This window comes from Heloderma suspectum, chromosome 1 (assembly GCF_057233095.1).
Source record: "Heloderma suspectum isolate Gila_16-S chromosome 1, 16-S_ref, whole genome shotgun sequence".
Lineage (NCBI taxonomy): Eukaryota > Metazoa > Chordata > Lepidosauria > Squamata > Helodermatidae > Heloderma > Heloderma suspectum.
Genome location: NC_139458.1, coordinates 356884239 through 356908155, shown reverse-complemented (window position 1 = coordinate 356908155; position 23917 = coordinate 356884239). Strand labels below are relative to the sequence as shown.

Sequence of the window (23917 nt, the reverse complement as noted above, 5' to 3'; positions counted from 1 at the left end):
GGCAAGCTGGATTCCTGTAAGGTACATAGTCAGGTTGTCCAATTTAAGTTTCAGTGCTCTATTACCTAGCTGATGGCAATGCTGACAATTGTCAGGGATGTGCTTTCCCCAAGCAAGTGACACACTGATCATGTTCATCTGCCACTGAGAAAAATCCCCAGCAGCTAACACACATTTTGAAAAGAGGTATTCATGGTCTCTCATCTCCTTTATGAACTAGCAAATAGGACAAAAGAAACTAAGTCTCAGCTTATTTGCTTCCTAGATTCCTAATTAAGGGAAGTTAGAAAAGAAAAACTATAAATATTCAATGCACTGTCTGAAGAAAAAAACTCAACTTATCTAGTAGTGCCAGCATTTGGAAAACAGATGGGACGGATCAACTTACCTTATTTTGTAAGAGATGGATCAGGGAGACTGCCCTGTCATTGCTTTCTAGAGTATTTTACCTGGCGTGCTGCCGCAGGGCCACCAACCAGCTATATGGGACTAAACCATCATTAGCTATTACAAACCATCACTAACCTAGCAGCGGGCAAGGGGTGCTATACTGACAACTGAAATGCCCTTAATAGATTCATCATCATCATCTGTGACCCGTAGCACCAATCTAGACAAGATGTCAGGGTATAAGTGGATCTCCTGCATTTTAAGTTAAAAACAATCACAAGAGAGAGGACTCTGAATGACTTTGGGACTGCAGTGGTAGGAAAGCGGATGTGATTCTTTGCCTCCCCACCCTCCACAAACATACAATTTTCCCAAGCCACATTCCACCTTAGAAGCTACTACTTGCCTGCAGAAGAAAGCATACTGGTACAAAGGAACACTGAAAGCTGCCCTCTGCCAGGTCAGTTATTTGTCTTTCTAGCCCAGTACTGCCTACTCTTACAGGCAGTGGCTCTCCAGAGTCTCAGGAAGAAGCCTTTCCCATCACTTCCTAACTGATCCTTTTAACTGGAGATGCTAGGGATTGAACTTGGGACCTACTGAACATAAAGCATGTCCTCTGCCAATGACCTATGGCCCTTCTCCTCGCATGGTACCTTTGTATTTTTCCATGCAAAGCAAACAGCGGTTTGGAGGGAGGGGAAAATTAAATTGGTAATACAATATGGGCAGCAAGGTTAATCTCCTCCAGCACTAAGTGTCTAGTCCCCAATTCAGTTCTCACATCCCCCATCACTGGTTTTAACTTGGGGGGGGGGGATGTGTAAGATTTTACCATTAGTCTCCCAACTTCTCATCTAGTTTGGCCCTAGCTGACATATTTCACAGGTGGCTGCCAGCCCCAAAATGCACACATTTGTTCATCGCATCACAGCAATATAACCCCAGATATAGTCATACGAAATATTCATAATACTCTCACATGGCAGCTGCTTCAGAAATTTAGGAGAGGGGGACATTTGTATGTCTGGGAAAATGCTTATCAACATATAAAACTTTTCAGAAATCTTGTGCAAAACAGGGGTCTAAAGAGAGAAAAGCAGCAAGGACCATGAGCCACTACAAATGGAAATCTGATATTCAGAAATTCTCCTGAACCCAATTCAGCAAAAAAAAACCAAAAACCTCAGGTGATGTCAGAAAAAGCAGGATCCTGGCAGAGGTCTCTGTCACTGCTGTTTTTTTCATTCTCTGGTTCCAGGTCCCTATTCAGTGTAGCAAGTAGGGAAACAAGTAAGGGAAGGAAATGAGGGAAGCAGGTGATGGAATGCAGCAATGCTAGCTCCATCCCTCAAGTACCTCATCTGCTTTACATTTAGGACAGGGCAATGTTTTCAACCCCACTGCCACAAATTCCATGCCAAAAGCACTAAATATTTTGAGGTCAGGCAGACAAGCATCTGGGATTTTTCCAGCCCCAATTTAAAAATCAGAATTAAAGGGGGGGATTAGTTTTATCTTTTGATATTTTTAGTTCTTCTTGTGATGCCTGTGTTATCCTCCACTGCTTTAATTGATGCTGCTTTTAAATAACTGTTTTATGCTTCTGTTTTTATTTGGATTTGGGATTTTGTGTTTTTATTTATGTTGTCCTGAAAGCTATTACCTATAGGGCAACTAATGCAAGGAATAAATAGATTTCATTCTGGTCACTATGAATCAGTGTGATGCAGTGGGGTTTAAATGTCAGATTTGGACCAGAGAGATCAAATCCCTGATCAGGGATGTGAAGTGGCTCAGTGGCAGAACACATGATTTGCATGTAGAAGGTTCCAGGTTCAATCTCCAGCATATCCAGGTAGGGATGGAAAAAATTCCTGCCAGAAACCCGGGAGAGTCACTGCCAGTCAGCGTTGACATTAAGGGATAGATGCACCAATGGTCTGACTTGGTATAAAGCAGCTTCCTATGTTTCAGTCATGAACCTTACTAGGTAACCTTGAACCAGTCTCTCTCTCTCATCAAACTCACATGGCTGTTGCCATGACAGAATGCAGTAAGGAAGAACCATGTACACTGCCCTGACCTTCTTGGAAGAAGGGCAGTTTAGAGATATAATAATATTTTCAGACACGTTTGAGGCAAACTACTAATATTCTTATAACACTTTATTATTCCAAGCACTTCACATATATTCTCAATAATCCTAATATCCTAGAAGGTAGGTCAATGTTATCCAACTTTGTAGATGGAGAACTGAGGCGAAGTGATTGTAGTTTCTCTCAGACCATTCAAGGAGTTCATGGCAGAAGTGAGGTTTGTATAGGGGACTCTTAGCTATGGTACTATACCAATGCTAGCTTCCCCACCAATCGCTTTCACTTCTCTAGTAAGTACTATAAAAACTACAATTTGATAATACAAATAAAATCTCCACCTAACATAAACTACAATTTAACCTAAAAAAAGATTCAATACCACTTGCAATAAACACATTCCTCACATTATCACTTTGCATAAAAATGGGAAGACTCTGAATTGAAGATTATTTATTACATTTCTATACCATCCAATAACGGAAGCTCTGAGTGATTCACAGCAATTTGTTAAGTCACCTATATATATATTTATGAAATCTGTAACTCACTGTTTTAGCTACGTATATACCATAATTTACTTAACCATTCATGCATCAAAGCTAATACCGTCTCCCTCCATATTGGTAACCACCAATGTTTTTACAGTCAAGTGTATTCTACACTAATTCATAATTAATATTTCCACATCGTCTTGTAACTGAAAAAAATACTATTGTACCCATCAGTGTAACATATACTTTTTAAAATTAAGAATATTTTGTGGATAATTTTTCCAGGGAGCAACAGAAGTACCAAAAATGTAATTCAGTCCACTGTAGATGTGCAAGAGCTAAGTGCAGGCTATGAGTGGGTCTGAAGCTCCTGTTCTGAGTCAAGCTGCACTGGTGTTTGTTTAAGACAAAGGACTCGAACTAATGTTAAGTAGAATGTTATAAATAGTTAGATTTTGCAATGGTTGAGCAGAGAGATCCCGGGAGAACGAAGCCTACCAAACATGATTACCTAAGCTCTGCCAACCATGTCTGCCAGAAAGGTAGATATAAAAGGTAGATATAAGAACTTGGTGATAACCGTTTTGTTGGTTAAGTGGAATAAGAACTTAAACTTTACTTTTAGTAAGAAATATGCTAGCCACTATTTCTATTATGCTTCTAATCATCCTAGTTGTATCTGGTGATGTGTCTTGTTTCCTCATTGCAAAGTTTGGTTATTGACCTGGTTTGTTTAACCCAGGAATTGTGGAGGACAACTGACATGCATAAGCTGCAAGTGTGTTGTTTCAACTTTTAATTAAAACCCGGGAACACCCCATTCCTGGGTTGTTTTGTGACATATAAACCCAGAAATTCTGGGTTCTTCATGGGTTAAACAATCTAGTTAAAACAACAACAAACCATGAGTTAACCCCTAAACCAGAGTTTCCAGGTTTGGATGTCACAAAACAACCAGGAGTGAGGCATTCCTGGATAGTTAACTGAAAGCAAAAGCGATAAGCACATGGGAGGCAGCACGCTCGTCACGTTGCTCATCCCTGGCAATTCCTGGGTTAAACAACATGCAAACCAGGTTATACTCTAATACTGTTTGAAGTGTGTGTGTGTGTGTGTGTGTGTGTACTAGTTTGTGCTATCTGGTTTTACGGAGTGCTTCAGGGACCACAAACCACATACATTCTTGAAGTCCAGAACACTCAGGTGGGATTTATAAATCTGTTGTTGCATAGGTTCTGTCCATAAAGTTTTCTTTTTGGGTCAGGTGAATCACAGACACACCTGTTCAGGCAAGAGAAACAAGCTAAGTGGATGGAGCAGGAATGATTCACCCATCTCAGTCCCAGTTCAGCACTTCCTCTCCCCTCAGCAATGTACACAAGTGTTGTGCCCATGGTAGGTAGCACTGGATCGAGTTCTAGATCTTTTTCTGGCAGATGTTACTGTACAGATTCCTTAACAGTTCAAAAGTACAGGTGTAGAGTTGGACTTTCACTCAAAACATCAAAGGGTCAATCAATCAAATCAAAAACATTTTAACATTATATTGTCTTGTATTAAACTGACATTTAAGTTAAGAAACTTACTAAACAAGTCAAGCCATGTCTTTAATATTGCTGAAAATATGCTGATGTGTATTTAGAACGTTATTCAAGAGTACTCAATTTTTTTTTGCATAGCTCAGTAAACTTAAAAAACAACAACTATGACGTTTCAAATATTCTCCTACTGTTAAGGTAAAATGCCAAAAATTCTGAAGTGTGGCTCTCACAGCCCTATACGGTCCAATTAAGAGGAGGAAGGGCAAAGGACCCCACCAAATCTCATTGCAGCTGCATGCTAGGATATGTCTGTTCTCATATATAGGAATGCTACATTAGGATTCCATATATGGGATCAGCTGGAGAGCATCTTACTGTGGCCAACTGATATGCTCATGAGCACACAAATGAATGCTGGGGGGATGAAAGCAAAAATTATTACCCATGATAGAATCAGATAACCTCTAGTACCCAGCAAACTGGAACAGGGTTATAGTTGTTTTGGGCTTGGTCAACTATGGTAATGGCTAAGTGACACTGTTAATTGACAGGTAAAAATGTTACGTGACTGATTTCCTACGTCTAGTTTAGGGCAAGAAAGAAAGATAACATTCACCATACAGCTATAAAATAGCAAATACAATTATTGCTCTAGATATCCGACCTTACCTCCAAGTAGCATTCTTGGATCCAAAAAAACTTGCACAAATGAGACCACATGAGAAGGCACATTGAGAGGGTATCACACGAGCCAGAATATATATTCACTTAAAGTAGGTACTTACATCTGGATATTCTTTTACAGGCACATATAGTTTCTCTTGTAACTGTACAATAGGTCCCACAGCATCAGGTAACTCTGCACTTCTCTTCTCCGTACTACCATTTAATGTGTCGTTATACATGTCTTTCCGTACTCTGCTAATTTCTGTGGGGGGAAAAATGTATACTATGTATTATATTAAACATAAGACATTAAAAAATCTAGAACAATTATTTAATTTCACTAGCATCTCTATGGATCACTGCAGTTTTTTAACAAAATAATTAGAAACTGAATATAGAAGTGCGCCTTTTAAAAACATTTCTGCAACTGCCAACTATTCATTCTTTAACAATATTTTCTTTAAATTACAAAAATGCTGTTCTAGTCAAACATATAGTGCAGATGCACGGCTAAAAATATCTCAACAAGGAAAATTTGCAGATCAGCTGAATTATTGTTTATTATAAAGATGTGAAGTGAGGTAAACAGAAAATAAATGTGATCTTTTTCATACTATTCAGTATGCCCATTACGGAGCACCATGACAAAACATTTGAGGTAGCTGAAGTTCAATCTGATTATATTCTCAAAGTGCCTGAAGTTTAAGATTCTATTAGTGCAATTAGGAGGTACTTTGAGGTACTGGAGGACATTCAGGTTCTGAAATCCCATTTCATTTAAATATTTGCTTTCTTAAAATATTCAAAAGCAATTTAAGTACAAGAAATAAAATTGCAAGTACAAATCCTCTCAATAATTGAAACCAGAAAATTTCACTTGTCCAGCTTCAGCGTAGTAAAGCAAAACACTGAAAGCAGAGGTGCCATTTAAAGCTTTCCAAAATACAAGTGTTTTGCTTCTTTTATGAAAACAAATCCAGACATTATAGGTTTAACTTCTGAGGAAACTAGAGCAAACGAAGTCACCAGGAGTTCTAGAACTTAACTGGATCCATTAGTCTCCGAGATGCAAATCAACTCTGAGTAATCCTATGGCCTCTTACCAGGTAATGGTTGGATTTTAAGCAAAGGCACTTAAATGACATCCCCAACCAGATAACCTTTTCTAAGCCAATGCAACAAACCAGATCCAACATGTGCGATGCAATACTCCAGAGAAAAGAACATTTACAAATGACTGCCACATCAGCTCTCCATCTATACATCTAGCTGCAGGTCGAGAACACAGCTGGAATCATTTCAGATAATACTGGCCACTATCCAACCAGTCATTCACATCAGGCCTCCTGTTTCCTTCATGATCAGAGCATAGATCACTCTTTTGCCAGCAATCAACCCGACATTAACCAAGATCAGTTAAGCTTTCAAGCAAGCATACTGATTACAGATATAGTATGATTTCTGAACCACAGTGATTTTAAAAAGGAGTCCAACTTTTGGCAAGTTAAACTGACATGTGTGACATTAATATAAAATGTCACAACTCTCAGTAACATCATTTGAAATGTCCACAACCGTTATTAGCCAACAGATGTTTTTAGCTCATGTGTCCATACATACCTTGCGTCAGTTACTTGTGGAACATTGGCACCTTAGAAATTTCTAGCCCTACCCTTATTTTGAAAGGCTTCCTTGCCTGATAGACTGGAGACAATTCTACCTTGTCATACACAACATGACTATTTTATAAGCTGCTTAATAAAGTCAAAACTAAAACATCTAAACCTGTTAGAAGCAGCCTCTTTCAAACTACAATTTTCCATTCTGTTCACTATTTGATACTTACATTTTGTACTTCTGCAAACTTTGAGGTTTCCCTGAACCTGGCAATACCTCCCTCTGGTGCACGGTTAGTGCCATTTTGGCTACATATGCAACAATACTCACTTCTGACTATCAGACATAGAAGGACTACACAGAGCACCACAACAAATATTACAGTGTAGCCCTGGCATGCATGCGACTAGGACAAATCCCTGCTTTAACTTGACATATATCATGCCCATAATGTGTGTGTTTATTGTTTTTGAAAAAAAAAATAAACAAATGCAACCAGTCTGCATGCAAGTCAATGGAACATGAGACTTCTGGATGTCTTGGTCTGGGAGGAGGTCTGATGGGGCAATTTATAGAATTCTCACTAAATAAGCACCAAGATAGAAAGAGCAGGAATTCATCTCTTGGCTGCTACCTTCAGGGATTATTCTGGGGGATGGACTGGACAAACTGGTACCCAATTCCAGCTACATAAATATCTTTGATTTCTCCATTATTTCTATGGGCAGCTCTCACTTCCATCCCGGGAGACATTTTAAAATATCTGTGTATGAATTCCTCCATCCTCCCTTTCCAGCCACTCTATTTCATTACCTGCTCCCACCCATTTGTCCGTTTTTTCCCCACTCAATATCTCAACATCCATGCCACTGAGTCCTTATGTGGCTGTGTTTGCAGTACCCAACACCTGAGGAGGAGGGGGGTGGGGGGAGACACATAAAGTAGGGTTTAGTTCTGCAAACTTTGGGATTTCCCAGAGTCTGCCAATATCTCCCTCTTGTGCATGGGTGCTACTGTGTTGGCTAGAATACATGATGCATTGTTAAAAAGCAGCACCCACCCACCCTCATTTATTTGCACAGTTATCAACAACAATTGTATTTTAGGAGCTTGTAACCTAATGAAGTAGTTACTTACTGATCTACAGGAGCAAAGTTGTATGGACACATGCCAAGAACTTCAACCAGGTGTCTACTATCCCAAATATAACCCATGTAACCCGGGGCATCTCATTACTTCAGGCACTGACACGATTATAAGGGTGCATGGCTATGTAGACTCCATCTTCAGGCCTTATATTACCAGTACCCCTATTTGCCAAACACCACTTACTTCAAGGAAACTACATTCCTTTGCAGAAAATTAAATTGTTAAATGGGCTTTTGGCCCCAGTATGCATTTTTCCCCCCTCTGTGAAGAGGTGACTTGTGTATCAGCCAACTCTTTCCTCTGTGAAGAGGTGACTATATATCAGCAACTGAGGCCAACGTTCACAGGGTTCACTCAACGTGCTAACCCACCATGGGTAACTGTGTTGTCTGAATGCAGCATGTTTTCTGCAGGGTGGGTTAACATGTTGTCTGAACGCAGCACATTTTCCGCAGTGTGGTTTATTAACCATGCAATGTGGTTTATTTTTCCTCGAACAATCCACCTTGAGAACTCATGGCTTGTTGTTGTATTGTTCAGGGTAGCTAACAAGCCACACTGCATGGTTAACGAGCAACCCTGCAGAAAACACGCTGTGTTCAGACAACACGATAACCCACCATGAGGAAAAAGCGTCGCATTCAGACAACACGATAAGCCACCCTGCAGAAAATGTGTTGCATTCAGACAACACATAACCCATGGTTTAACAACCCACACTAGGCGGGTTAGCATGTTGTGTAGGGATGTCAGAGAAATCCGCTACAGATTCAAATGAGGCCAGATTCTTTGGAATCCGGCCTCAGGAATCCACAGCGGATTGGGACCACTTACCTCCGCTCCAGGAGGACTGGAGGCGGAACGGCAGCTGCTTCTTGCCAGCAAGAGCAGTTCGCCTCCTCCCTGTCCCTGCCGATTGCCATGTCTTTTCTTTTCTTTTAAAAAAGGCGATCGGGAGGATGCGCCCATAGAATTAGACACAAATAAGAGTAACGAATCTTGCGTCTATGTGTCCATAGGCTTATACACAAGATTCACGGCTATTTTGCGTATAAGTCCATGGGCACATCCTCCCGATCATTTTTTGTTTTGTTTTTTAAGAAAAGACATGGCAATCAGCAGGGACAGGGAGGAGGCGAACAGCTCTGGCCCGCAGGAGGGAAGGTAAGCGGCCCCCAAGCCATTTCCGCCTCCCCCCAGAATCCTCGTGGAGCAGAGCCGCTCTAGAGGATTCCGGGGGTGAGGAACGGATCGCCTCCCCCCCACAGATTCCCCACCAGAACAGACAGTGGGGAATCCGTACACCCCTAAAGTGGGGCACTAGTCCACAAAGCTTATGCCACAATAAACCTGGAAGTTTATGTATCCCACAGTTGGTTGTGAAAAAGCAGGTTTTCACTACATAGCATTTTTCTTTCTTTCTTGAATGCTTCATGATGTACGAACCTGTTCTTCCAAAAACCAGTGTGATGTAATGGCTAAAATGCCAAATTTAGACGAGAAAGATTGAATTCAAATCCCCCTCTCAGCCATGAAGCTCACTGGGTTATCTTGGGCCAGCCATCCCTCTCAGCATAATGTAATCTCATAGTGAGGATAAAATGGGGCTCACCCCGAACTCCTGGGAGGGAGGGTAAGTATTTTAAAAAAACAGAACAGTGATGCCCCTCACAATTGTAAACCATCTCAGAATTATTACATTTATTTATTTAGAAAAATTGGAAAAAGCAAGAGTTTAAAAACATTAAACCGGCAGTCTGTTTTAATATGTTCCGTCATTTTATGGAATTTAAAATGGAGCATGCTTTCTACTCATTTCAAAGCCCTTAGGTTCCTAATCATCTCCTTTGTGAAACTAGTTCATACTGCCTTAAATGACTGGCTTGTCAGACTGCAGGTCGACAATATACTTTTAGCTACTTGGCAACTCCTGCGCTGTTTTAGGGTTGTGTTAAGTTTTTTTAACCTGGTACACACAACATGACAAGCCATGCTGACCACCCACTTGAATATTCAAAACAGCAGCTGACACAAATAAATAAGCGACAGTGGGCTGTGGTGATTGTGCGAAGCCAGTTATTGTCTCCATTCTATAATTTTGTATTGCAAAAGTGGACTTGCAGGGCTGCAAATCCTTTACACTGTGTGCAGCTACAACGCTTACACCAAAATGACTTCAACATTTAAACCAAAGCTGTCCATGATTCTAGAGCAGGAAGCAAGAAAGCCAAATATCACTAGCCCAGCTAAAATTTGTAGACTCCTGATTAGATGCTTTTGCTGTATGGTGAAAAAAACATGCAAATATCAAAAGAATCTCAATTTGTACATAAAAGCACAGTCTCTCAGTTACTTCAATTTAATATATCCTCTGAGAGCTTAAAAGTATTTCACAGAAAACAAAGAGCAATTAAAAGTACAGGGGAATTGTACTGCATATTCCTCTTGAAGCACTATACTCCTCTAACCTTAAAATCATTGCGACAATATTAACACTTTCCTAGGTTTCACCACAGAGGACTTAGAACATTAGTTTTCTAAGAACCATTCCTAGGACACTGGCTTCAGTGAATAGACAGGCTGCAGTAAAACTTTGCAATGAATTGTGGGCACACTAGGTTGCATCCAACCTAGTTCAACAACAAAAACTTCAATGCTATGGAATTCTCCCCCCCCCTTCCTTACTGTGGCTCCTGAAAAGTCTCCCCTGAGGGTTGGGTGATGAGGAGCAAGGCAGCTCACCATGGAGCTATGCTAAGTTGAGCCAATAACCACAGACTTCTCCCTATACATTTAGACACCTGATTTACCACACAGAACTGTTTATAGCGAAGTTTAGAAGCTAAAAGTCAACATCCCCACCCACATTCCATTAATGGCCTAACTGGTCTGTTTTCAATGCCAAAGCTCAAAGCAAGAAAATGAAATACAGAACCACCTCAGAAACCATAGCCCCCAACACAGAGAGACACGTGATATATAGTATTTCAAAGGATCAATCTGCATACAGCAGCAGATCTATACCCTCCACCCCTCTCCAACAAATAGCTTAACATTAATCTTCAGAGCTCATTCATTTCTTACCAATTGTCCCACTCACTGTTTTAGCCAGGAGAAAAGAGACTGAATCTGAACAGATCCCCGACATGAAGATCAAACAGATCTTAAGCTGACAATCACTTGGAGTTAGTTCCGTTTCAGGCACAAAAGTACAGTGCAGGCAATGACTCCATTGTTATTTTTAATTCAGTAGGTTTTAAAGCAGAAGTGCATTTGAAAAAGTTTGGCCAACGCAAGAAAATACAGCCTAAGAGTAGAGGAAATTTGGGGGAAACGCTAAAGAGTAGTCAGGGACTCACCATCCACATTCCTTTAGCCTACATTAACACTCAACTGTTTCAGACCAAAGCAGCATAGTGGGGCAGATAAGATTTATTATTATTACTTACACACATACTGAACTGTGGCCAACAGATCAGCAAGGTTGCTGACTGAGCTATACAAGTACGACGCAGGCCTCACCTACATATACTGCCTCTTAGGCCAAATCCACTACTCTTATCAAAACATGTTCAAGACTGATTTTCTATGAAAAGAATGAACCCTAATGAATTGTGCCTGTTTTAAAAGTCAACCATTATAAATATGACGCAACAGATTATGTGGTATTTATTCACGGCTTTGTATGCAGAACGGCGACTGTCAACACAGACAGACATTCAGACCAAGATTCAGGTCATTCCATCCCGTCTTTCACTGTGATAAAATATAAAGACCTCACACTTTTATTTGACATCCCCTATGTAAAATTGTTATTTTCTCAGTTCTCAAATTAATATTTATGATAATTTATTTAACATTTACTTCAAATCTCATGGAGAGAAAATATACCAGTATGGTAAGTATCAGCCCTGGGCACTTGCTCTACAGAACGATATTCTTGCTCGGTAACCTATCACAGATACTGAGATGCTAATACAATAGGTTTTGATATAATATAACCCATGGTTTGTGCTATTATTAGAGTTCCACACACGTAATTTAATTTTGTTTATAAGTAATCATGTACCATTTTCTAATAGTAAACGTTGTGTGTGTTTTTAATGTTCAAGTGGCACCGTAAGGGGTGAGGGACCTGTGGCCCTCCAAATGTTAGACTACAGCTCCCACCATCCCTGGCCATTGTCTATGGTGGCTGAGGCTGATGGGAATTGTAGACCAACATCTGGAGGGCCACAGGTTCCCCACCTTTGCACTATAAAGACATTTTAGCTACAATAAGGAGAGACCACACAAGGAACAACGCCACACATTGCTAAAAGGCTCCACTTTGCAGTACATGGGAGGCAGGGCAGCTGCCTGAAAAGCTAAAGGGCTGATCAACACATCCACCCCAAATATCCTTCTACAGCTGCCAAGTAGAAGCAAGGCCACATTGTCATCAGCAATCTGCTTTGCAGTAAGGCACTGAAAAACCTTCTAGTAGAGTACCTTGCTAGTCTTCACTGCTCTAGCTGCCCTATGACAAGCGTTCACAGACTGATAAGCTTTTCCATACTCATCTGCAAAGTCTGTGCAATATAGTCACCTCCAAGGCCCCAAGCAAAATATGCCTAACTATAAACAGAACCAGTGAGAGCACATTTACGTATCTGTGCATGAGTCCCTGCTGTGACATCGCCGCCTTCTGCTCAGGAGATACACCCAGATTAGCAACCACACAAACATAGGTGGGTAAGCTCATCTGAGGGCGAATTGTTTCTATACGATCAAAGTAACCCTTTGAATGTAAGAATAATTAATTACCTCCAATTGTAATTCACGAAAAAAGGGCCTTTGCTGTAGAACTTTAGGAAACAATGACCTAGTGAAGCATTCACTGAAAGGTAATAAAACAAATTGGGGCATTAGACAAATACCCAATCACTGCTCTATGACATTAAGCTGGCCATAAGTTATAAAAGTTGAATAGGTACCATAATTTTAGATCATATTTCAATGATTATTACTCTCAGTTTTGCAGAGCAGATCTTAAGCATTCAAGTTCCTGGAATCCATACAAAAACATGTTCTGTCAAGTAGTGTAGGTGCAAAACCGGTTGCTTAGGGCACACCTTATGTGAACCCAGATTATGGTTAACAGAACATATTCCGGGCTCTATGCAATTTAAAGCCAATCCTACCATGGCTCTAATGAAGGCCAGTTTCAAAACCTGCAAGAACTATCTAATTCAGTATCAGTATTTAATCGATTACAGAGGAAGGCGCACAATACAATCTCTCCCAGTGGTGAGTTATCTGGTGGGCCAAACTTGAAATAAGTTATTGTTCAGATGAAGAAAGGTTTATCAGCTCACAAGAACACATAGAGAATGTTATCGGAAAGCTGGACAGCAGCAACCTGTTTATTTAAGAGAATGGATGAGAAGCATTATCAGAGATACACAATGGGTTTGAAATAATTCACAAAATACAATTCCTTAGTTATAATAGAACAATTCTAATTATATTTTACAAGGATGAAAGCCTAAATAGTATGTCTCATTTTGGTAAAATAGTAAAATTCACTAGAAGCTAACATAACTAATATTCAGCAAGTACAGTCTACGTACTCAAGCTTATGAAACCAAACAGTATGAGCTGCTAAGGCTGATTCTTCTCAGTGAATAAAAGCAATTGCTCATTTGAGTATAAAGCTATAACTTGATGGCAATGCAAAATATTTTGTAACACTAGCATTTGCTACAGCTGTAGAAATGCTGTTTGTGTCAATCAACTATTTCACAACAGCTCTGGTTCTTGACTACTTAGGCCTTGAGGAAATAGAGGATATTAAGCGAACACCATATGGACTACCTGTTATTACACGTTATATTTTAATCAACTTATGTGACATAGAAGATATGAGTTACGCTTCTCCCGTATTTCTTTGAACCAAAACACAGCCATGGTTCAAAAGTGTAACCTGTCCCTCGCCCCTACACGCCACTGTGACTGATTCTAGGGAAAGCATCAGAGAACACATGAAAAAGTGTACCTCTTTTCATATATCTACTCAAGTCTTCACATAATCTAATATGCTACTACAGCCAATTAAAAAAAATCAGCTTCTATTTTTTCTTATTAATGCAGAATGATTCCATAAGGGACACTGAGTGGGCAGCGTTTACCTTTTCAACTAGCTATGGCAGTTACTGAATCTCAGTAAAGTTTTCTTAATTTGGACCAGTCAGGGTTGACCAAGTACTGTGAGAGCCCTGGGCTCTTTTTTCATACGTGCTGAACTGCTTTTCACACTACCAAAGGCAAGGATGTGGAAGTTGAGCTAGATTCACCTCAGAGGTGCCTGAAGGGTAACTCAGATCCCACCCTGGTGCCTAAAGTCTAATTTAGGAGGTCATGGCTAGCATTAATGGATTAGGCTGCGAGTCGATGACAGACTTCATGTGTTCCAAATCATGACAATCCCCATTAAACTGATACATCAGTAAATTATTTTCTCCTGGTTTTAAATCCAGGCTTTTAAGATTGTTATGTTTAGTCACCTTCAGAAGTTCAAATCTCATGTCTCCCAACACATCCTCAGCAATATCTCTTGCATATGAGATTTATCTTTCAGGAGAAGCTTTTCCTCACAACAATGAACAAATTTTTATTTTATATGCTCTCTGAACTTTTCAATGAAGCACTTTAAAAATAAAAGAGCAGTGAAATGTTATTTTAGAGCAAGAATTATGGTCTCAGTCTCCCCATCAATGCTGTACCACTTTAAAAACAATAGCGATTAAATAAAAAGTATAAGAACCACCATGCTGGATCAGACCAAAGGCCTAGCTAGTCCAGCATTCTGTTCCCACAGTGATCAACCTGATGAATATGGGAGGTCCACAAACTGGACATGAGTGCAATAGCACCTTCCCATGCATGGCCCCCAGCGACTGGTATACAGAAGCATATTGCCACACTGGAGGCAATATAACCATTTTAACTAGTAGCCATTGATAGCGTTATCCCCAAAGATTTTTTCTAATCCCCTTTCAAACCTATCCAAGTTGATGACCATCACTATATCTTGTGATAACAACTTCCATAATTTAACTGTGTTGTGTAAAGTAGCACTTTGTTTTATCTGCCCTAAATTTCCCACCATTCAACTTCATTGAATAAACCCAGGCTCTGGTATTAGGATACTCTTTCTTCACACCAGGAATAATTTTATATACCCCCATTCCCTTCCTTACTCACTTCTTTCCTAAGCTGAACAGCCCCAAACATTATACTCCTTCCAGACAGGGGAGTTGCTCCAGCCCCTTGATCATTCTGGTTGCCCTTTTCTAATCCTTTTAATTAATCTTCTTTAAAGTGTGGTGACCAAAACATACCAAGTATTCCAAATGTGCTCTCACCATAAATTTATATCAAGAAATTATGATATTGGCAGTTTTATTTTCAATTCCTTTCCTAATGATTCTCAACATAGAATTTGCCATTTTCACAGCAGCCACACACTGGGTTGACATTTTCTTTGAGCTATCTATCACGACCCCAAAATCCCTGATCAGTCACTGCCAGCTCAGTCCTGATCAGTCACTGCCAGCTCAGACCCCACCAGGATATATGTAAAGTTAGGATCTTTTGCCCTAGTGTCTATTACCTTACACTTGGTTACACTGAACTGCATATACCATTTTGCTGTCCATTTCCCCCATTTCTATTTTAATGTTCTTTGCAATCCCTTTTTTGTTTTACCTATCCTAAATAATTGGGTGTTGTCAGCAAACTTGGCCACTTCACTCTTCGCCCAAAAGCACCGGTCCCAACTCATATCCTTGGAAGACCACACTATTTTCATCTTTCCATTGCAAGAACTGTTTTTACTATCCTTTACCAATTGCAGCTCCCCTTCACAACCCAATCTTCTTTCCCCTTAAGCAGCCTTCTTTCATTATGGTGTGGAAAGAGGAGTGCCAGCTACAAGTGGTTCTGGGGAATGGAGAGAGATTGCAGAGGTAAAGACACTGACGGACATAAAAGGAAGAATTTATCTCTGTCTTTTCCCCTCCAATCAATTTACAAAGCAAGCCTTGCTGTTCTTAAAAAAATATATACCTGCAACTGGAATTAAGAGGTAGGAGCTTGTTGACGGGGAGTTATTTGGAAGAAATATGTTCTCAGGGGGAGGGGAGAGGTTGGGGCTGGAAAGGTGGAGGATACATGTCCTACTTGTTGGTTTCACACAGGCAGCTGATTGGCTGCCATGTAAACAGAATGCTAGACTAAATAGACCCTTGGTCTGATCCAGCATGGCTCTTCTTACATTCTTATGACAGTGCTGGGAAAGGGAAGCAAACGACTACTTGGGGGAAGCAGCTTTGCACAGGGAGAAGGAAAAACTAAGAAAAAATACTAAGCAAAACCAGAGAGGGACAAACACTTGCGCAGCCATCGCCCAGCCCAATGAGATCGCCTTTACTGCCAAAATGGGAAGTGAGGGGAAATGGAAGAAATCCTTCCTGATGCCTTTCAGAACTAAACAACAGTGTCTTCCAAAAATCTACTCCATTTTTTTTCTGGTAGCCCAATTTAGCTGCTACAATGCATCTCTTTCACTGAGTATTGGTACTCACCAAGATCAAAGATTCCCACCCCCTTGGCCTGACAGTGAGTGAGTTTGTTGAAAGCTGGCTTCAACATTCCTATTAGTTACTTGCCCTTATATTTAGGAAAAACAAGTATCTGACAAGCCTGCTGCTCGGTTGCTTGCTTTCCTCTTCCTTCCCCATTCTTTTTTCCTTTTGCATTTTGTCTGTTGAAATTGTGAACCTTCAGGCAGGAACTATATCTTTTATTATCTGTACAGCACTTAAAAGAAGTATGTACTTTATAAGTGTGAAATAATACATCTGCTTTATTATGAAAACCCATTGCTTCTTTGCGTTCCTTCAGAATTTTTTTATAATTGCTTCATTATTTATCACTGCCCTTTACATACTTAGAAAATTGCCATTGCACCAATACATATATTTCTCTGCACAAATCAAGTTGCTTCTGCATTTCCAAATTACACTCTTTGCTGCTTTCCACTAAGATCACAACTTAACACTAGCATTCCACACTCTGCATTCACACTTCAGCATTAAACTAGAAAGGAAAGGGAGACATGTATTTTCCAAATACACCTATAAGAACATAAGAGGCTTCCAGAATCAGACCAAAGGCCTATCTAGTCTAGCGTTCTGTTCACACAGTGGCCAACCAACTACCGGTTAGAAGTTATCATGCCCATCACAAACCCAGCTGTCTATGTCTTTAATTATTGAATTTCCCACTACCGCAACCCCCACCCCCACCCCTTGGAAGTATATCCAAGCATGAGAGGGTTCATCCTCCAAGAGCTCATACCCTGAGAGATCATTTCCCTCCTTCCTCAAAGTGACACCTTCCTTCCCCAAGACCCCCAATCTCCATGACGACTGAGAAGCTGTCATCCAGGAATTGGGACATTACTATCAGGATCCTTGAAGGTGTTGTCCTTAAGCCTCTCTGCCTTTCTTAGCTTCTCCAGGTCAGCAACCTTGGTTTCCAGGTAACAAACTTCTTCCCTGAGATCAGGAGCTTTTTACACTGACCATAAACCAAATATTTTTGTCCAGCAGGCTAACATTCATACATGTGACAGACAAAGAAATTAACTGGATAGCTCCTACACCCTTGCTGGCTTTCTACCTACACAGCTGTTTCTTTTATTGTTATTACTGGCTTTGTTTACCTGGGGAAAAGTTATGTACTAGGAGAAGGTGAGGAAAGGTTGACCGCCTTGGCCTCCTCTCCCAGTTGCTTAACTCACATGGGTGCTTCACTTCTTTTTACCTTGATGCTTTGCCACCTGAGACACTTGATCACTGGGGATCCTCCTCATACTCAGTGAGCCTCAGAAAGGTTCAGCATCTCTCCCCTCTACCCAGCCTGGAGCTGTGGAAGAGAGGGCTTGCATGATATCACAATTAAGATACCACTCCCTCAAGCAAGGATCTATAGAGTCACACATTTTGCATGCCTATCAAGCCCAGCTGACAAAAGTTGATAAAAAATACTGCTGATGTAAACCTTTGCTGAATTCCATGCCTCTGAAGTACAAAGCAGTACCTAGATCACCCCCTCAACTTTTCCAGGCTCAAGATCAGGGTCCTCATCAGAACACAAATGTGCTCACTGGTGGCAAGCACATTTGTATCATCATCCTAGAAGACTTCAGCACAAAATATAAGCAACAGCCACTTGCAATTCCAATGCAGGAATAATTTCTTTATAGATTTATCTTAAACAGAAAATCAAGTTTGTATATTCACAATTAGTATTCTTCTTCCTAGAATGAACATTGTTTCCCATACATTCTATAAACAGTCTGAGATGCCAACCTTGCCATGACACTAAGAGTGCACTTCTGATTTGGGTATTACTGTTGTTCATGTTCAACCACCTCAGACTATGCCAATCAAATCAAGAACTATTCTATACCAAAGCAAGCACTTCAGCAAAATGGACAAAAACTTGAGAGATTATGCTTTAGAGATTAATAACAGTTTAAACAACTTTGTTCAAATACTACAGCTTTAATCATGTGCCCTGTTAAACACTAGTTCCCACTGCAATTACTCTAGACATCTTGACAACACATACAACATACAGTTAACTTAATTTTGCCATTTTGACTAGCATCACTGGATTATAGAGGACAGAAGTTAAAATATAAAAAGATTCCTCAAGCATTATGGAAGTCCAGAGACTGCTAAGTTAATAGATCTACCTTAGCCTATGGGGGACAGCAGCCCACCACAGACGTAACATTGCCAAGTCTACTAATCGTAGAAGATAGGAATGTTCCATGGTGTGATCCTCCCCTCCTCTGTTTGCATGTATGATTTCTCCCGCTCCTTCCCTTTGTAGAAGTAACCATGCTTAGCAATATGAATGCCAAACCAAGCTTAATACTAACAATGGTTAGCTGCAAACAAGGATTTGCAACCATGGCAAGAGCCATGCTTATAAACTCTGGCGTTTGTTTCAATGCTCATGCAACACAAAGACCAGCTTCAAATTGCGGGGGGGGGGGGGTGAGAAGGAAAGCCCATTCATCACTCCTGTTCTCCTGATCACTCCTCTTCACTGGTAGGAATGGAGAGACTCACTGGACAAAATCTGATATTGACAGTCTCTAGACTTCCATACTGTTTGAGAAATCTGTTGACATTCCAACTGCACTTTTCTGTCTACATGACAGAGAGGTGGTGCTAGTCAAAAATCACAATAGATTAGTCATCTCCACTTTGCAAAACACACACACACAACACCTCTGCTAATGGCACACCTAGTTTCTTTCAAGTTCTGACAAGGTTTTAAGATCTCCAAAATCGCAATACAAACTTTTTTCTTTTTTAGAGTATAGTCACTTTTATATCAAGATTGTTGAAAACTTTCCAATGTAAAAAGGTAAGACCTTATTTTTCAAGCTTCCACTATTTCCCCAAGAACCTTTGAAGATCAATAGGAAGAAAAGTACTTTTAAGTCCCTGTCCTGGAATTACCCTTTGAAATATATATCCTGTTCCAATAGCACTTAACAAGCCAGTTCGCCTGACCCAGCCAGCTCATCAAGAGTTATTTATCTCACAGTGAGTTGCAGTGCATGCAGTTGCCATATGGAATACGCAACCCCTAATCAGGGCAATCGGGGACTGCAGCATGTTGTGCAAACCTGGACATTTTGGGTTATTCGAGGGTTAAAGAACTCTTGCATAAGCCTACTACTAATCAAGGGTTGCATATTCAAAATGGCAGCTGCACACACCCAGCACGTGCTGTGGCTCATCACGTGTTAAATAACGCATCATGATCCAGCCATGTCATGCAAACCAAGTCAACATTAACATTTTCAAAATCTGACAAATACTGGCAAAGCAAACTGCTGATGTAAAGATTTGTGACTACAATTTTGAGATTGAGAATCTTAATTCCACTCTTTATATTAAACAAAACATTTAGTAAAAAAAATTGTTTACTAGGATGAACTGCTGGGTCAGCAGGTAGCACTAATGTGTTTAACAAGACATTAAGAAAGGATTCCCAGAGGCAAGCAGACTACCATCCAGTCACTACTGTTATTTAAGAAGGAAGTCTAGTATGATTTCTATTTTGCTATCCTGCAAAAACAAAGCCAGAAGTGGTATCTCATACTAAACTAAAAATGTCTTACCAGATTTCTTATCTATCATAGGAAACTGCTCCCAATAATGGCATAACTATGGCTTTTACAGAGTTATGCACCATTGCGGGGGTTGCAGATGCCTTCTAGAATAAAGACAGAATATTTTGCCAGCTGTTATCTATAGTTAAATTTACTTGGCAATTGAAATAAGTAGATAACCTGTTTGAATTTCAGTAAGACAATTTACATAGGCTACTTAATATAGGTTAGAAGCACCAGAAGTGAATAGGATAAAATGATAAACAAGAAACAGCCTGCAAATTTACAGATTGATATTAAGTAAAGTCTTGGGTAGGAAAATACAATTTAATTTCTGAAGATCAGCAAATATTAAATGATTCATCCAATGATCAGCTTCTACCCCTGGTTACACCCATGCAGACTATCACTAGACTGTTGGAAATATGGCTATGCAAAACACAGGGAAGGGATGGAGTATGAGGGGCTCCAGATCAGACAGTTTGGCATTCAGGGAACATTAAGTCTGAACTGGGTCTTAGAAATTCCAAAACTGCTCCAAATGACTTACATATGGTGGTACTTTCTAGTAGTGTAAAAAGGCTCCTGATTCAGTGAAACCCTCTGACATTTTACTGTCAGATATTTACACAAGAATTGTTTAGTGTGCTCTATGGGGCAAATATCATGCATCAGTATCAATTTGTTCATGACTGCTAGTAGTGACACTTGAAGGAAGAGGACCCTTCATGACAGAGGTTTCTTAGCAGGGCTGGTGGAATGGCCCTGCTCTCCCTCTCTCATCTTCCTCAGCTAGATGCTGCTGGCTGCGAAGGATCTGAAAGGATTAGAGTTTGCTGTCAGGCTTGCAGGCTGTTCCCCCCCCCCGCACACACACACACACACAGAAATGTCACCACCACCAAGCATTCCAGCAACCTGAGCAAAGGGAGATGAGAGGGGGAGCAGGGCAATTCCACCAACCCTGCTGAAAGAAATAATGTTTCCCTCTTCCCTCCCCATCCCCTTTTCCTTGTGTGTTGTGTCTTTTATATTGTAAGCCAGTGGGCCACGACTATCTTGTTTAACTGATTATAAGCAAGCTGCTCTGGGAGCCTTTTTGACTGGGGAGTGGCATAAAAATACATAATATAAATAAACAAACAAACAAGTAAAAACTAGTCTGAATAAATATACAACTACTTTGAAGGGATTTTTTTAAAAAAAATTACAACTAAGGTGCAGCTCCAGACTCTAAGAATTACTTGTTAGAGCTCAAGGTTCTGTGAATTAATTTTTAGTGCTTGGCTGCAGCTCTAGGCACTGTAAATTAATTTTTAAGGCTCTAGGCTCTGTAGAATATTTTTTAAGGCTTGGGTACAGCTGTAGGTTCTGGAAGGGCACAAGTCTACAGTCCCTGATAAGCATCCCAGGGACCATAGGATTTTTTGTGTTCCTCCTCCCAAAGCTATAGACCCTGCTATGACTTCGGGAGAGGAACACCAAAATCCAATCTCTCCCCCCCCCCCCCCCCGCCTTGCAGCCACTGCAGAAAGAACTGCGTTGCCTGCTTTCGCAGATAACAAAAAACTGTTTTGGAGGATCTCGTAGAGGTCAAAAAGACAGTGTTCCAATGGATGGGATGGGGAGCGCAGAGGTCAAGATACAAACAATCGGCCTCTCCAACGCCAGCCCCAGCAGCTCAGAGGCCCATCTAGAGGGGGGGAAAGGAAGACAGAAGCAAAATCACTTCCACTGCTCCTCCTGCCCTGCTAGCAGCAGCCCTCTGAATTAGGATGCTTTCATCTAAATTAATTTTCCTTCATTCTGCCCTCCTTATTTATCTGTATATAAAACATCCCCACAGAACTTTTTCTATCTCAAATCAAAAATCAGATGCACTTTTGAGTAATATGTTTTCAGTATGAAAACAGGGTTAGTTCACTCTATTTTGTTCCAAAATTTCTCCAACCCCTTTATCCCAGGGGGTATTCCATATCACCCAGACCAGCATTTCTGGATTCTATTAATGTATTTCAAGCCCAAAAGTGTTCTGTGGCCAAGTTAGTTTGGGAAACACTGCATTAGTCTCAACTTTAATTTCCTGCTATGCCATGAACCCCACTGGGAGACCTAGATAAGCCTTCTTCCATAACCAGGGTCCCTCCAGATGTGTTAGACTACAACTCCCTTCATCCTCAGCCAGCGTGGCCAACAGGGAAGACTGATCTAGGACTACACTTTCTCAACCTAACCTACCTCACAGGGTTGTTATGAAGATGAGAGAGGGCGTCACCCTGAGCTCACTGGAGAAGAGTAAGTTACAAATGTAATAAACCTGTAGAAGCACACAATGACCTGTGAATGACCCGTGAATGACCCAAAGATAACCAGCAGATATGTGTAACTGAACTACCTGGGATTCTCCAAAAGCCACCACCATGGAATACTAGTCTCTGAAAGCTTGAAAGCATAAACAAATCCTAAACTACCGTACGAAGTTCTTCTGCCAACTTAAACGTATTTTTAATCCTTTCAAATTACATAAGCATTACAACCACAGACTGAGAAAATAATGAGAACCAACGAATAGGCTTCCATATGTGATATATAATGAACAATAATGTATTTTGAGGTCTAAGTATTTCAAAAGCCTTATAAATAAAGCACTTTGCCAAGTGCCTTACATGTAAGGCAACAAGGTCATCTTTTAACAAACTCTCCCTAGTTCTTAAATAAAGGAAAAATGAACCATCATCCATCTAAACTAACCAGGCCCAGCACATACCCTGCAATTCCTATCCTCTACTCAATGTCGAAATGGGTGGATAAATTTAAAGCCTGCTCTCCCAGGAGTTGCTTTATAGGCAATTTTCTCCCAGTATCAAGGTCTGCAATTTCCATTCGGCTGCCAGTTTGCGATTAAATTCATCATCTTTATTATAAAAATGTGCTGCACTCTACGGCCTACTGAGCACAAATAGTAAAGAAGGTATTTTTCATTTCTAAGAGCAGCATCCTTCTAAAATATCCACCGCATCCATTCATACACTTGCTTCTCCAATATGATGGCAACACCTATCATCCATAGGAGGAATCCATAACTGGAAATTTGAAACTTTCATGTATGTAACATCTTCCTGCTGAGTTTTTTTTTTTAAAGAGGGCCGCTCCACCTCCGCTGGTTCCGTTGCGCTCTTTGCAATAGGGCTGTGGCTGGCGCTGCTAAAAATAACTCCCTAAACAACTGTTTCCACTTGCTTACAGGATTATTTTTTAGAAGCGTCAAAGCCCCATTGTGCAAGCAGTGGGGCCCATGAGTGCATGGGCACAATAGGATACTTCCCAATATTTATTCTCAATATGACTATACTGATAATGTTCTAGGTATTATGTACCCTTTTCAATTTTAGCCATCTGGGCAAATTGGTTTATATGAACAGAGGGAATACCTGAACCCGATGTGCACATTACTCTGATTTTATGTAGTTGTTTGTAGCAGGTATACATATCTAGCAGGTATACATTTATTTCGAAACGTAAGGTATATTTTCATTTTATCCAAATTACGTTTGGAGAAACTGCACAATGATCAGATCCCAAAACTGTATCTTCTCTCCCTGTGGAACCTGTCCACAGAAACTATTAAACACCTTATTTCAAGCAGTATGACCCATTACCTTCCTATTATTGTATTATCAAATCCATGACATGGGAAGCTGAAAATGCAGAAAGATTGCT

At 40.4% G+C, this 23917-nt stretch overlaps 1 protein-coding gene across 6 annotated transcripts in view; it reads right to left on the bottom strand.

The window, feature by feature from the left end:
* The window catches only part of QKI (QKI, KH domain containing RNA binding), a 177775-nt gene that overhangs the window by 135996 nt on the left and 17862 nt on the right, over positions 1-23917 (bottom strand). For all 6 annotated transcript variants that reach the window (XR_014786751.1, XR_014786752.1, XM_084827979.1 and 3 more), the window contains exon 2: positions 5307-5449. Coding sequence is in view for 4 of the 6 variants with exons in the window: in XM_084827979.1 (XP_084684105.1) it covers positions 5307-5449 (143 nt within the window). In the remaining 2 variants the exon portion in view is untranslated. The remainder of the gene's footprint in view (positions 1-5306; positions 5450-23917) is intronic.